At 58.9% G+C, this 12,113-nt stretch overlaps 1 protein-coding gene and 1 non-coding gene across 6 annotated transcripts in view; both read left to right on the top strand.

The window, feature by feature from the left end:
- AP1B1 (adaptor related protein complex 1 subunit beta 1) overlaps positions 1–10,994 on the top strand; it is a 43,934-nt gene extending 32,940 nt beyond the window's left edge. The window contains exons 13-23 of one of the 5 annotated variants that reach the window (XM_033097656.1): positions 334–593; positions 1,242–1,443; positions 2,289–2,309; positions 2,939–3,082; positions 5,606–5,751; positions 6,937–7,066; positions 7,347–7,431; positions 8,087–8,173; positions 8,270–8,424; positions 9,106–9,114; positions 9,997–10,994. In XM_033097656.1, coding sequence (XP_032953547.1) covers positions 334–593; positions 1,242–1,443; positions 2,289–2,309; positions 2,939–3,082; positions 5,606–5,751; positions 6,937–7,066; positions 7,347–7,431; positions 8,087–8,173; positions 8,270–8,424; positions 9,106–9,114; positions 9,997–10,071 — 1,314 coding nt within the window. In that variant the 3' untranslated portion in view covers positions 10,072–10,994. The remainder of the gene's footprint in view (positions 1–333; positions 594–1,241; positions 1,444–2,288; positions 2,310–2,938; positions 3,083–5,605; positions 5,752–6,936; positions 7,067–7,346; positions 7,432–8,086; positions 8,174–8,269; positions 8,425–9,105; positions 9,115–9,996) is intronic. The other 4 variants (XM_033097660.1, XM_033097658.1, XM_033097657.1 and 1 more) reach the window with 4 other exon arrangements.
- LOC117017920 (small nucleolar RNA SNORD125) lies at positions 6,279–6,375 on the top strand. Its single transcript, XR_004422150.1, has one exon. It is a non-coding gene; the product is annotated as a small nucleolar RNA SNORD125 (small nucleolar RNA).
- Positions 10,995–12,113: the final 1,119 nt, after the last annotated feature.

The following is a 12,113-nucleotide window of genomic DNA, read 5'->3' as shown; positions in this document are numbered from 1 at the left end:
AAGAATCCACTACTGTGGGTTTGGCGCCAGCATGATCCAGAAGGCCTACTCCGGGAGCTCGGCCATAAATAAATCAAGATGGAATGGGGTCAGGTGGTAAAATGGAGACAGACTGTAAATGAGAGAGGAGAGGGGGGTCTGTGAGAACCAGGGGTTTATATGAGGGCAGGGAGGGCAGACTGCCCATGGAGGGGAGTGGGGAACGGAGACGGGAGCTCGAGTAGAGGATCTGGGAGGCCATGTCCATTTAAGCTGCTCCTTCCCCTTCTTCCCTTTCCCCTCCCCCGGTTGCTCTGCTCTGAGCTTCATGGGCTTCTCATCACCCCCTACAAGGACTCAGACAACCCGGACCTGCGGGACCGCGGCTACATCTACTGGCGCCTGCTCTCCACTGACCCAGTGGCTGCCAAGGAGGTGGTATTGGCCGAGAAGCCGCTCATCTCTGAAGAGACGGACCTCATCGAGCCCACGCTGCTGGACGAGCTCATCTGCTACATCGGCACACTGGCCTCCGTCTACCACAAGCCGCCCAGCGCCTTTGTGGAGGGGGGCCGGGGTGTGGTGCACAAGAGCCTGCCGCCCCGCACCGCCTCGTGAGTGAAGGGGGCCTGTCGTGGGCTGAGCCTCCCACCTCCTTCCTCAGTTCAGTAGCTCTGGCTCAGGCCTGAAGTGATATTCCCTGGCGAGGTCTGAGTCTGAGAAAATTATGGTTCTAGAAACACACTTTTGAGTGGTTACTACACACCAGGTGTTGACTAGGTGAGCTCGTTGGCGCCCTAGACCAGTGCGTAGAGATGTCCCCATTTAACAGACTAGGATGGTAGGCATGGAGAATGCCTGCTGCAGTGTCCCACAGCCAACGAGCTGGGCTCAGGCCTGAGTCTGTCTGATTCCAGAGCCCCGTTCTCGCTTTCCTCCTCTGCCACTCCCAGGTGGTGGGTTTGGCTTGGTTGCCCAGTCTTCTGGGGACTGGCATCCAGTCTGCTCTTTAGATTGGGCTAAGTGTTGGAAATACAGATGTTCCCTCCTTTCACTCATTCCCATGAATCTGGATCTCTTGGAGAGCCAAACACATGGATAAACAGGGGAAGAGGAAGGAAGAGGGGGCACGTAGACAGCCCCTTCTGGGACAGGGAGGAGATGCATGTCCTAGGGGCGGGTTCTGGAGACTGTGGACTCGGACCTCCCTCAGACAGCCCAACCCCCACCCTGCTGACCCTCTTCCGCCTGTGTCTGTGCAGGAGCGAGAGCACAGAGAGCCCTGAGACAGCCCCTCCTGGAGCGCCTTCTGGCGAGCAGCCAGATGTCATCCCCGCCCAAGGCGACCTGCTGGGTGACCTTCTCAACCTGGACCTCGGACCCCCGGTGAGCGGCCCACCCCTGGCTACCTCCTCGGTGCAGATGGGAGCTGTGGACCTTCTTGGTGGTGGCCTTGACAGCCTGGTACGTCCTGGGACCCCCTCTGGATGACATTGATAATGATCTTCAGAGGCGCGATCATTGAACACCTTTCCTGTGCCAGGCACCAGGTACCTCTGCCTGCGAAGGTGGTCATGTAGCTCCCTACTTATAGGTGAGCAAACAGGCTTACAGAGGTTAGGTGTCCTTCCCTCCAAGAGAACATAGCTGCTAAGTGGCAGACACAGGACTTAGCTCTTTACCAGGCCCTGAGGCCCAAGGGATTTGGGACAGTGTAGGACCAGGTCTAGCCCCTTCCCCCAAGTCTGACGCTGCAGGCACCTTGGCCATAGGGCAGGAGGAGCCAGACCTGTGTCTTCTTCCCGCCATACCCGGCACCAGCTGGGGCAGTAGCCCAGCAGGCCTGAGCCAGGCCCATAAGCGGTCAGAGACAGCCTTCCGCCCCTGTGAAAGGGGTGGTGAGACCAGCCTGGGTGTCTCCCTGGAACTTCTTCAGGCAGCTGGTAGAGCCAGAGCCTCTGTCACTTGGCCATGTCTGGCTCAAGTCCCCAAGGCTGTGACACAGGAAAGGGTAGGAAGGGCCATGGTATAGGATGTGGGTGGTGGGGTAAAGCCAGGGGATCAGTGCCCTTCATACAGACGGTCTGGGCCCCTCCTAGGCCTGGCATAGCCTTGCACCAGACTCATCTCGGATAGGGCAGCATAACTAATTTTCTCTCTCTCTCTCTCCCTCTCCCTCTCCCTCTCCCTCTCCCTATCCTTCTCCCTCTCCCCCTCCCCTCTTTCATCTCTCTTTGTGTCCTCCTTCCTGGCTTTTCTCTGTGCATGTGGCTGCCTGTTCTCTTCACCCTGCCTGCTTCTGCTTGGAGATGGGGGATGAGCCTGAAGGGGTACGGTTCAACCCTTGTGTCACCAAGCCTTTGTCCCAGCTCCTCCTGAGAGCGCTGGCCCAGCATCCCAAGGGTCAGATGATATCCAAGCAGTCTCTCCCTGCTGAGCGCTGGCCTTCTGTCCAGTGTCCTGGCAGCCTCTGCCTTGACTGTCTGGTGTCTAGCTGCCACTGAGTCTCCGTATCTTTGAATTCCTCACCCATCCTTGCCACCCTGTGCCAGAGTTGCCTTGTTATCCTGAGGGTCACCAGCCACTCTGTCCCCACAGCCCCTCTCTCATGTCCTGGAGGGCACACTCCATCTGCTTAGCACAGTCCCAGCATAACAGTGTGTCTCAGGTACCCCCTTTGTCTATGGGCTATGTTAGCTTGTGAGTGTCCCCAGCCCTTTCCCAGAGGTCACCCCTGAGACCCAAAGCTTGCCGGGCATGGGAGGGCTCTGCCTCTCTTCTCCACCCACTTCACTTTGTCTTGTCTCTGCAACTTAGAGTTGATGTGATGGCAGCCCTGTGGGACCCCCTCCTGTCCTACCCCCCTGTTTTCTGAAGAACCAGGTGGCTCTGCTCATCCCAGGCCCCTGATGTCCCTGCCTCAGATGCCTGACTCTGACCCCTTGTCTTTCCTTTCCAGATCGGGGGCCCCAACTTCGTGACTCCCCCAGCAGCTGCAGTACCAGCCAACCTAGGAGCACCCATGGGCAGTGGCCTGAGTGACCTCTTTGACTTGACCAGTGGCGTGGGCACCCTGTCAGGATCATACGTGGCCCCCAAAACTGTAAGTACCACCCTTCCTCTCGTGGTAAGAGCAGAGAGAAATTAGAGATTGATGTGTGGGCTCCTTAAATTCTGCAGAATTGGCTCAAGCCAGCAGACATGAACTCCAGGAGCAACTGTTTGCCAGCACGGTGTTGAGGGCAGCCGGGGGCTATGGGAACACAGGGAAAACATGCTATGTCAGGCATGGGCAGGGTGCCGGGGAAGGTGTCCCAAAGGGAAGCTGGATATCAGGCCTATAGACCAAGTCAGAATTAGCTAGGCAAAAGTGGGGAGAGGGCTCCAGGCCAAGATAACAGCCTGTGGAAAGGCCTGTAGGTGAAGGAGAACCAGCACCTTCCAAGGAACTGGCAAAAGTCCCATCTGGTTGGAGTAGTGCTGTCTGACTCAATGGCCCTCATTGATAATAGACATCTTACAATGCCCCCTTTCTCTTCTATCCTTAAATGAGATTTGTGGACCGCGTACCTACTTATACATGTAATTTCAAAATTAATCAAAAGATGCTCCCACCGCATAGAGGAGACATAAAAGGAAAAGAATAAAATGGTGTATTTCAGTGTTGTGAAGGCTTGGGCATGCCCACCCCAGAAGATGCCCTCACCAGGTATCAGAGGTCTGCCAGGAATATAAAGCCTGGAACCGGCCTTCAGGCAGGTGGCCCTCAGGGAGCTATGTGTTCATTTGAGGGCAGGAGAAGTCAGGGCAGGCTGCCTGGAGGAGGAGTCATTTCATCATGGGAAGGACTTTCCCCACTACCTTAGTCATAGGATGTTCAGGATATGGCTGCTGTCCCTTCAGAATCAGTATGTATGTTGTCTGCATTTTCGTAACAGCATTGTGACTACCTCCAATTATTTGTCCCATGTGTATTTCCCCACCCTGCCTGTGGGGATAAATACATTCTCCAAACTTCCTGGTCAAGAGGGATGAGGTTCTTTTGTGTACAAGAACTTGGAGTTCCTCAAGCATTTGGACCAGTAGTTAGTGACAGTTCATTGGTTCCAGTAAACAGATGTTCAGGGTTAGTTCTGTTAGGACCTGTGCTAGATTCCATGAACCCACAATGAGCAAGAGAGATGAGGTCCCCATCTCACTAGTCAGACATGGTGACAGAAAGATAGCCAGTTCTACAAGAACCTGGGACAGGAGGCCTGATGGAGAGGAGGGGCACAGGGAAGACACCTGACAGGAGTTCCTGCTGAGTCTTAGCTGAGAACTAAAGCCATGTGCTTCTGCCCTCACAGATTTGTGCAGGAAAAGCAAAGGATGATCAGGGTTAGGAAGTATGGGGGGGTAGGGGTGGACATGAGGAAGCACTTTCCAAACAGAAGGAATAGCGTGTGTAGGGACCAGAGAAGCAGGTACCAGCAGACCCCGGGGAGGGCAGAGCACCGGGCTACAGAAGCCATGGGCAAGTGGGAGCCATTGCAGGGTTGGAAGGGTTTTATAAGGTGCCATGATCAAATTTGCATTTTAAAAGATGACTTTAGCTGCTACGGAAATTGGGGAGAAGAATTGGGGCAGCCACATGGCAGCCGCCACCTTACCTGGTGAACTCTGATGGCAGCTCAGACACAGGTGGTGCCTGTAGAGAGGAAAGAAGCGGAGGACCTGGCAGCAGATTGTAGGAGGTAGCATTGGCAGGACTGGCCACGTAGTGGTGGAAAGGGTCACGGTGGGCTGAGGACTGTTGCCCAGATGGCTCTGAGTTTCCTGGTATTAGCAACTTGAGAGACAGGAGGACATTTGCTGACACAGGGCACCTTGGGGGTGCTGTGTAGGGGGCCTGAGCCTTTTGCCCTGCTGTGGGCTGAGTAAGAATAGCAGCCTGAGGCATTTGCACGTCCACAGGGTGATGCCAGTAGGTGTTTTTCATGGGCAGGGCTTTCATTCCAGCCATTTGCTCAGCAGACACTCCCTAAATACTTCTAGGGAAGGAGTCTGGGGGTGGGCTTCCCTGAGGAGACAGCTCTTAAGCTGAGACTCAGGTGACAAGGGCAGCCAAACAGCAGCGGGCAGGCCAGGCAAGAGTCCTCTTAGGTCCTGTCCTTGGTCAGACTGGTTTCTACAGTTAAAGGCCAGCCCGGCCTTCTTCCAGGGAGGACAGTCTGTGACGCTGTGGTGGCCTGAGGCTCTGGTCGAAGCCCAGGACAGCCTTGGGCTCTCCGCTCTCTTTGGCTGGGAGCCTGCTTGTTCTCACTTTCCTCAGCCCTACTTCCTCACTGTTCCTTCTGTGACCTCTGAAGACTTGGGTCAGCCCTTGGGCACACCAGCACCTCCCTCCCCAGAGCTGCTGCAGTCCTCAGCCACACCGTGCTGGTGGCCCTGGGTGGGCCATACAGGGTCCTTCTCGTCTCAGGATACACTTGGTCGGCCCCTGGTGATAAAGGCAGGTGTGGTCAATCTGGGAGGCACCTTCAGGAGAGAGAGAGGGAGACAGGCGGAGGGAGAGGGGGCTGTTGAGTTTTGGGGGAGTGGCACACACAGCACCGCACCCCCCACCCTCCTTTCTTCCCTGCAGGTCTGGCTCCCAGCCATGAAGGCCAAGGGGCTGGAGATCTCAGGTACCTTCACTCGCCAGGTGGGCTCCATTTCCATGGACCTGCAGCTGACCAACAAGGCCCTGCAGGTCATGACCGACTTTGCCATCCAGTTCAACCGCAACAGGTGAGCTCCCTGAGGCCAGCCTGCTGAGAGCCCATGCGGGTGCCTGCAGGCAGGGCTCAGGGCTGCCAGGGGCCTGGGGCCTCTTTTCTGGTGAAGGTGGGAGTTCCTCACGACCACAAGTCAGGCCAAAGTTCTCTAAAGCGGAGATTTCCCTCTCCGGTGACCTCTTTATATGGACTCCAAAGGCCCAGGCAGAGGGGGTAGGGCATCTTCTCCTTTTTTGCCTTCCTCCACTGCCCAAAGGGGTGTATTCCTGACACAGTCCCCAGCTTCAGCCTAGGAGCCTGCCTTTGGCAAGCACCCCACATAACAGGAGCTTGGAGCCCCCTTTCCAGGCCTGAGTTGCTTCCAGCTCTGAGGTGGATGGGGAGTGGGCCTGCCTGCCAGCGAAGGATTAAACTGTCAGACAGGGCCTCTGCGCGCTGGCGGCTCCAGGTCCCCTGCACTGGGGGTCAGTGGGGAAGTCTCCTGTCTGGCACCACCAGGGTGTCCGTGGACCAGGCCAGCTGGGCCAGAAGGCTCTCGGGAACCCAAGCAGCCTCTCCTGATGACTCTTCTTCCTGAGCAGCTCTAGTGATGAGCAAACTGAGCCTCTAAGAAGTTGACTGAAGGGGCTGCTTTCTCAGAGAGCCTGCGGGCCAGTGGGTCCTGACTCTCTGTCAGACCAGGGAGGGTGACAGCTACTCATCTTGTGGCCTGGCCCATTCTGGCCCAGAAAGGAAAACCCTGCATGTCACTTGGGAAGGTCACGTCCCTCCTGGGAGATGGGAAGTAGCAGCAGTGACTTGGGCATTCACAGAGTTTCCAAGTTAGAAGCAGCTTAGAGGCCCCTCAGGCCTTAGGAAAGGCCCCGCTCCCTGCACCCCCCACCTGAGCTCCTTGAGGGCAGGACAGGGCAAGGCCGTGCTTATTGGATCTGCCCAGGGCCGAGCCCGGAGGAGGACGAGGAGCAGAGGTGGGCTTCAGGCCTGCCGCCGGCCTGAGACTCCCCCCGTCCTCATGGCCGTCGACGGCCAGAGGACGCAGGTCAGGAGCTGGTCCTTTTGCCTGGGCTTGGGCCTGATGTGAGGCTGGCCTGCTGGAGAGGCTTCTTGCCAACCACTGCCCCAGCTCCAGAGCCTGAGGAGCCCACCATGTCAGCACCTGCTCCCCCTGCCATCCCTGTGGGGGCTTCTCTCTCCCCAGCTTTGGCCTGGCCCCCGCCGCCCCCCTCCAGGTCCACGCACCACTCAGCCCCAACCAGACTGTGGAGATCTCTCTGCCTCTCAGCACGGTGGGCTCAGTCATGAAGATGGAGCCTCTGAACAACCTCCAGGTGCGTTCCCCGCAGGACCAAACACCCAGTCCTTACCCATCCACCCTTGGGGAGGAGTCTGATGGCAAGGTCTGGGCCTGGCCTGTGTTGGCAAAGGGCTGCATCTGTGAGGTCGTGCTCTTGGCCCCAGATGTGACAAGGAGGCCCCATCAGAGGGGACGAAAGGGCGTGGTTCCCAGGGAAGGCATGGGAGAGAATCTGCTCAGATGGGGGGTGCAGGGAGCGGGGCCTTTCCTAAGGCCTCAGAGGTGAGTCAGGCATCGTGGGGACCTGTTCCTAGGTGGCTGTGAAGAACAACATCGACGTCTTCTACTTCAGCACCTTGTACCCGCTGCACGTCCTCTTTGTGGAGGACGGGAAGATGGGTGAGTCATGAGGGCACCCTAGGGTCCCTAGAATGGTAGATTGGCAGCCCCACAGCACAGTCCATGAGTCAGAGCCTGGAGTGAGGGGCACACCTCCGTCACGGCCTCAGGGTCTTACCGTGCCAGCTGTGGCCCCCCCAAGGGAGCTGTGCCACGCAAGAGCTATCTCACTCCAGGGTTCTCCTGCCTGCCCCTCAGCCTTGCCTGAGCACTCTAGAGATTCATCCCACCAGCTCCCCGAGGCCGGGAACCCAGGTCATGCCTCACCCCTGATGCCCATCTCCTGTGCCCTGACTAGAACCCCTGAAAAGACTCATCCCTGGGCCCAAAGGACTCAGGCCCAGCCCGGCGCTGCGTGGAGCTCTTTGCCCCCCTCCTCTCTCAGTCAGAGGCCCCATGACGCGGGCTGACTGATGAGGAGGCTGCTTGGGGCCAGAGCAGGGGAAGGGCACATGTGGGTGCTAAGGAGGAGAGAACTAAGGCCCAGAGGCAGGAAGCCCAGTCCTTTGGGAACTGCAGGTAGCCACCTTCCCAGAGCTGCGGGTTAGCTCCGGGAGGCAGGGTCGTGCCTGTCCTCAGCATGGAGGCCCCCCGCTTCCTGCTGGGGCCTACTGCGCGGGGCCACAAGTTTATCAGTGCACCTTCTTCCCCGCAGACCGGCAGACGTTCCTGGCCACATGGAAGGACATTCCCAATGAGAACGAAACCCAATTCCAGATCAGAGATTGCCCCCTCAACGCAGGTAGGACTCCTGAGCACCCGGCCCCGTCCACACTGCCCCTCACCTGCACCCCAGGCCCCCCCCCCGTTGCTGACCGGGGGGCCTTCTGACCCCCAGAGGCCGCGAGCAGCAGGCTGCAGAGCAGCAACATCTTCACCGTCGCCAAGAGGAACGTGGAGGGCCAGGACATGCTCTACCAGTCCCTGAAGCTGACCAACGGCATCTGGGTGCTGGCGGAGCTGCGCATCCAGCCGGGCAACCCCAGCTTCACGGTGAGGGCTCCCGCCCTGCCAGCCCCCGGGCCCGCCCTCCCCGTCCCAGGCGCCTCTCCTGCCCGCCTTCCTGCCAGGCCGGAGGTTGGCTCTGATGGGGGACACTCTAGCCCAGCTAGGCTGGGGTCCCTTTCAGCCTGGTGTCGCTAAGCATCAGAATTGTGTCCCTGGAAAGGGCCTTAGAAAGTCTCCGACTCAATCCCATCAAGTGACTGAGGTAAGACACCAAACTGGGCCTCGGAATGAGGAGTTGAACTAGAAGAGTCTGTAAAATTGGGCCTGTGAGGCGGCGCCGTTGGCCCGACGCCTGCCTGACAGCAGAGTGCTAGGCCAGTCCCTCCTGCTCCGGCCTGCCTGGGGACACAGTGATTCCCAGCAGCTCGTCCTTCCGACGCTCTGAGTCAGACCCCAGTCAGGACACGGCTTCCACGGAGTGCGTGGTTGTCCTGGAGGCCCAGCTGCTGTTCCAGGCCCAGCGAGCCCCAGGCTTTGCTTCTCCCCCTGTACCCAGTCTCTGGCAGGCATGCCTCCCCTTCCAGAGATGTTGCTCCTGGGCCCCACTGGCAGCGGTGGCGCTGTGGTTGGGCTGGGGCTGCTGCAGTGGCTTCGGTGGTGGTAATTTCCGTCTCCCTGTGTTTGGTTGCTGCATGTCCACCTTCCCTGCTGGTGCCCGTGGTGCAGGACTTGGAGGTTAGCGGATTGCTTTTCTCTTCCTCTTTCCCCTCATCCTCCCCAGCCACACCTCAAACACCCCATCTCCTGGTTTGGCTCCAGTGCACCCCTGCCTGGCTCTTCCGGCCCTGCCTCACCCTGTTGCTCCCGAAGCCAGGCAGACACACATGCAGGTCGCAGGCAGGAGGGCACCCTGCCCACTGCTGACACCCCAGTGCTTCCCAACCAGGTGGCCCCAACTGAGCTGGCACCCCCACTTCCCAACATGTGCACAGAGCTCTTCAGGAGACCAGAGTCCCCTTGGGGCCACTGCTGCTGATTTCCGGAGCTCCACCTCCTCTCCCCCTTCCTAATTGTACCCTTCAGAAGCAGTGATTTTGGCAGAAAGGGTGGTGGCACTTGTCTGTCCTTCTCCTGGGCTCTCTGGTCTCACACTCATTTGGAGCTGAGGCACAGTTTCTGACGTACCTGGTTCCTGGGTAGGAAATCAGGAAGAACCCCCAGTGCCCCACCATCTCCCAGCCCCCTGCCTCCTCCGGGACCTCAGCCTCCATGGGCTGTGGGGGCCCAGGCAGCTCTGCAGCGTGGGGGCCAGGCCCTCCCTGCCAGCCTCCCGTTGCTGATTCACGCTGCTTGCCGTAGGGCTGTGGTGGCTGGGCTGACAGCAGGTGTGTGGGCTGCAAGTGATTCTGTCCACACCCAGCTGGCTGTGGCGGCCGCCCTCTCCTTCCCCACACAGCTGCCGCAGCCACCGCTGCCAGCAGGCCACGTGTGCACACCGCACTCTTCCATCTGGTTCCCATCCTCTCTGCCCTCCCCACGTGTTCCTTCTCAGGCTAGTAAATGACAACCCCAGAGACGAGCCGTGGGAATGAGCGAGACCCCTCTCTTCCCCCGCAGCTGTCCCTGAAGTGCCGAGCGCCAGAGGTGTCCCAGCACGTGTACCAGGCCTACGAGACCATCCTCAAGAACTGAGGCCCCGTCCAGTGCCCGCCCCAGCCTTCTCCCAGCCCATCGAGGAGCCCCCTGGAGTTAACAGCACCACCTCCTCCCGGGAGGGGCCAGAGAAGGCTGCTGGCCACCCCTGGGGCTCCCTGGTCCTGACTGCAGGGCCCACCGGGTCCTCAGGGCGGGCGGCACCCCTCCTGGAATGAAGGCTCAGCGTACTCTGGTGCATGGGGACTCCCCTCTTCCACGGCTTCTGACACTTAGGATCAGGTGAGGACAGGACCAAAAGACAGAGCCAGAGCGGCTGCAGAAACTGGACAGGAAGACCCAAAGTTCTCTTCCTTTTCCCGGCACCTGAGGGCGCTCCCAGCCTGGGGAGCACCATGCCCCCCACTCTCTTGGGTTGGTGTTCGTGTCCCTCCCCACCACGCGCTGTCATGAGATGGGCCCTGCCAGGCTGTCCTGGCATGCGTGGAGGGTCCCGTTGGTATCAGGAGAGCAGTTCTTTCAGGATCTGGGACTCCCAGGGCCTGCACCCCCACGCCCCCCCTTCCTGACTCCACCTAGCCTGGGGCCCAGTGGTTGTCAGTCGGGCCACAGCCTCCCGAGAGCTGAGCTACGTGGGGAAGCCCAGGCAGAAGCTCCCGTAGTCCCTGCCCAGGCTCCTGCTCTCCTGGCAGTTGCACACACACCTACCAAGCTCCCCACTCTTGCCCCTGAGGACGGTCACTACCTATGATACATTCCTCGGTGTCCCCTGGGCTCCTGGAGCACAGACAGGGCTAAGGGATGAGGAACTCGGCGAGCAGGCTGCCTCCTGTGCAGGGTTATTGGGGTTTCTCCTTAGTGTCTGCTCCCCTCCGCCTGGCCTCCCAAGTGTCAGTATGTGTGACAGAGCATTAGGTTTTCCTGTTACTGCTGTTTAATAATAAAGATTCTGCTTTTGGCAATCACGGACACTTTTTTCCCCCTCCACCAAATGTCAGAATTGAAATCTGCCTCCTAGTGGTTGAAGGATAGTGTTCTGAGCCCTGCGGTAACTATATCTAATATATATATAAATAGACTATATATTGTATGTTTATTTTCGAAAAGAGAAAGTGAATAAAAATGATGACATCAAGCATATCCCTGGCCAGTGTGTCAGGTGCTGCCTGAGGCTCTTCTGGGCGGGTCCACAGTCCCCTGGAGTCCAGGGTCCCTGGCCCCTCCCCTGGCACTGCGGACAGCGCCTTTCCCTCCTCTGTGTCCTTAAGTCCTGACTTCTGAAGTCTGCTGGTCTCCCTGGAACCTCTCCCACCCTTGATCCCAACTCTGCCCAGCAGACGCCATCCCTTTTGATGTGGGCCGAGGGCTGACATCCGTTTGTTTTCCTCAGCTCCCTGCCTTCGGGGAGTTTCCTGGGAGCGGCTGTGGAAGAGGGTGCGGGCGGGCAAGCCAAGCACCAGACCTGTCCGGGCAGGCTGTTCCCCACCCTGCAACTGGCTGGCTGAGTGGGTGCTAGGCTGGCAGCCGCCCCAGCTACTACCAAGGGCTGACTCCCCATGTGGCCCCAGTCCTCGCATTGACTTGGCTCCCCGGGAAAGGCAGCCGGGCCCTGGGTTGTGCTCCGACAGCAGAGCTGCCGGTTCTCAATGCCTTGTGGCCGGTGGGCCTTCACCCTGCTTCGAAGGGAAGAGCAGCCCCGGTGCCCTCACCTGTTTCAGCCCCAGCCACACTGCCCCGTGCCTCCCTCTGACAAACGGCTGCCTTTGCAACTGCCTGGGCCCGGGCATCAGCAGGAGCTCCTGGCCCTCTTCTGACTCCTGGGGATTGCCACGCTGTCTTAGGGACCACAGAGCCTACAATCAACCAAGACCCTTGATTGTATTAATACAACTCTGGCTCGCACCTCACCTGAAAGTCCTCAGGCTCAGAAAGCTGTGCACAAATACAGCTGGGGTCCCCTCTGGCTGTGAGCCCTTGAGGAGACTGTCACCTGGCCCGCTGTCACCTGCTGCCCCTGACCCACCCACTGAGTGCACTGCTGGCTTAGCTATCCGGGACCTCACAGCTTTCTGTCCGCACCC

The sequence above is a fragment of the Rhinolophus ferrumequinum genome, chromosome 25 (genome assembly GCF_004115265.2).
Source record: "Rhinolophus ferrumequinum isolate MPI-CBG mRhiFer1 chromosome 25, mRhiFer1_v1.p, whole genome shotgun sequence".
Taxonomy (NCBI): Eukaryota; Metazoa; Chordata; class Mammalia; order Chiroptera; family Rhinolophidae; genus Rhinolophus; species Rhinolophus ferrumequinum.
This window is presented reverse-complemented; position numbering and strand designations above follow the sequence as displayed.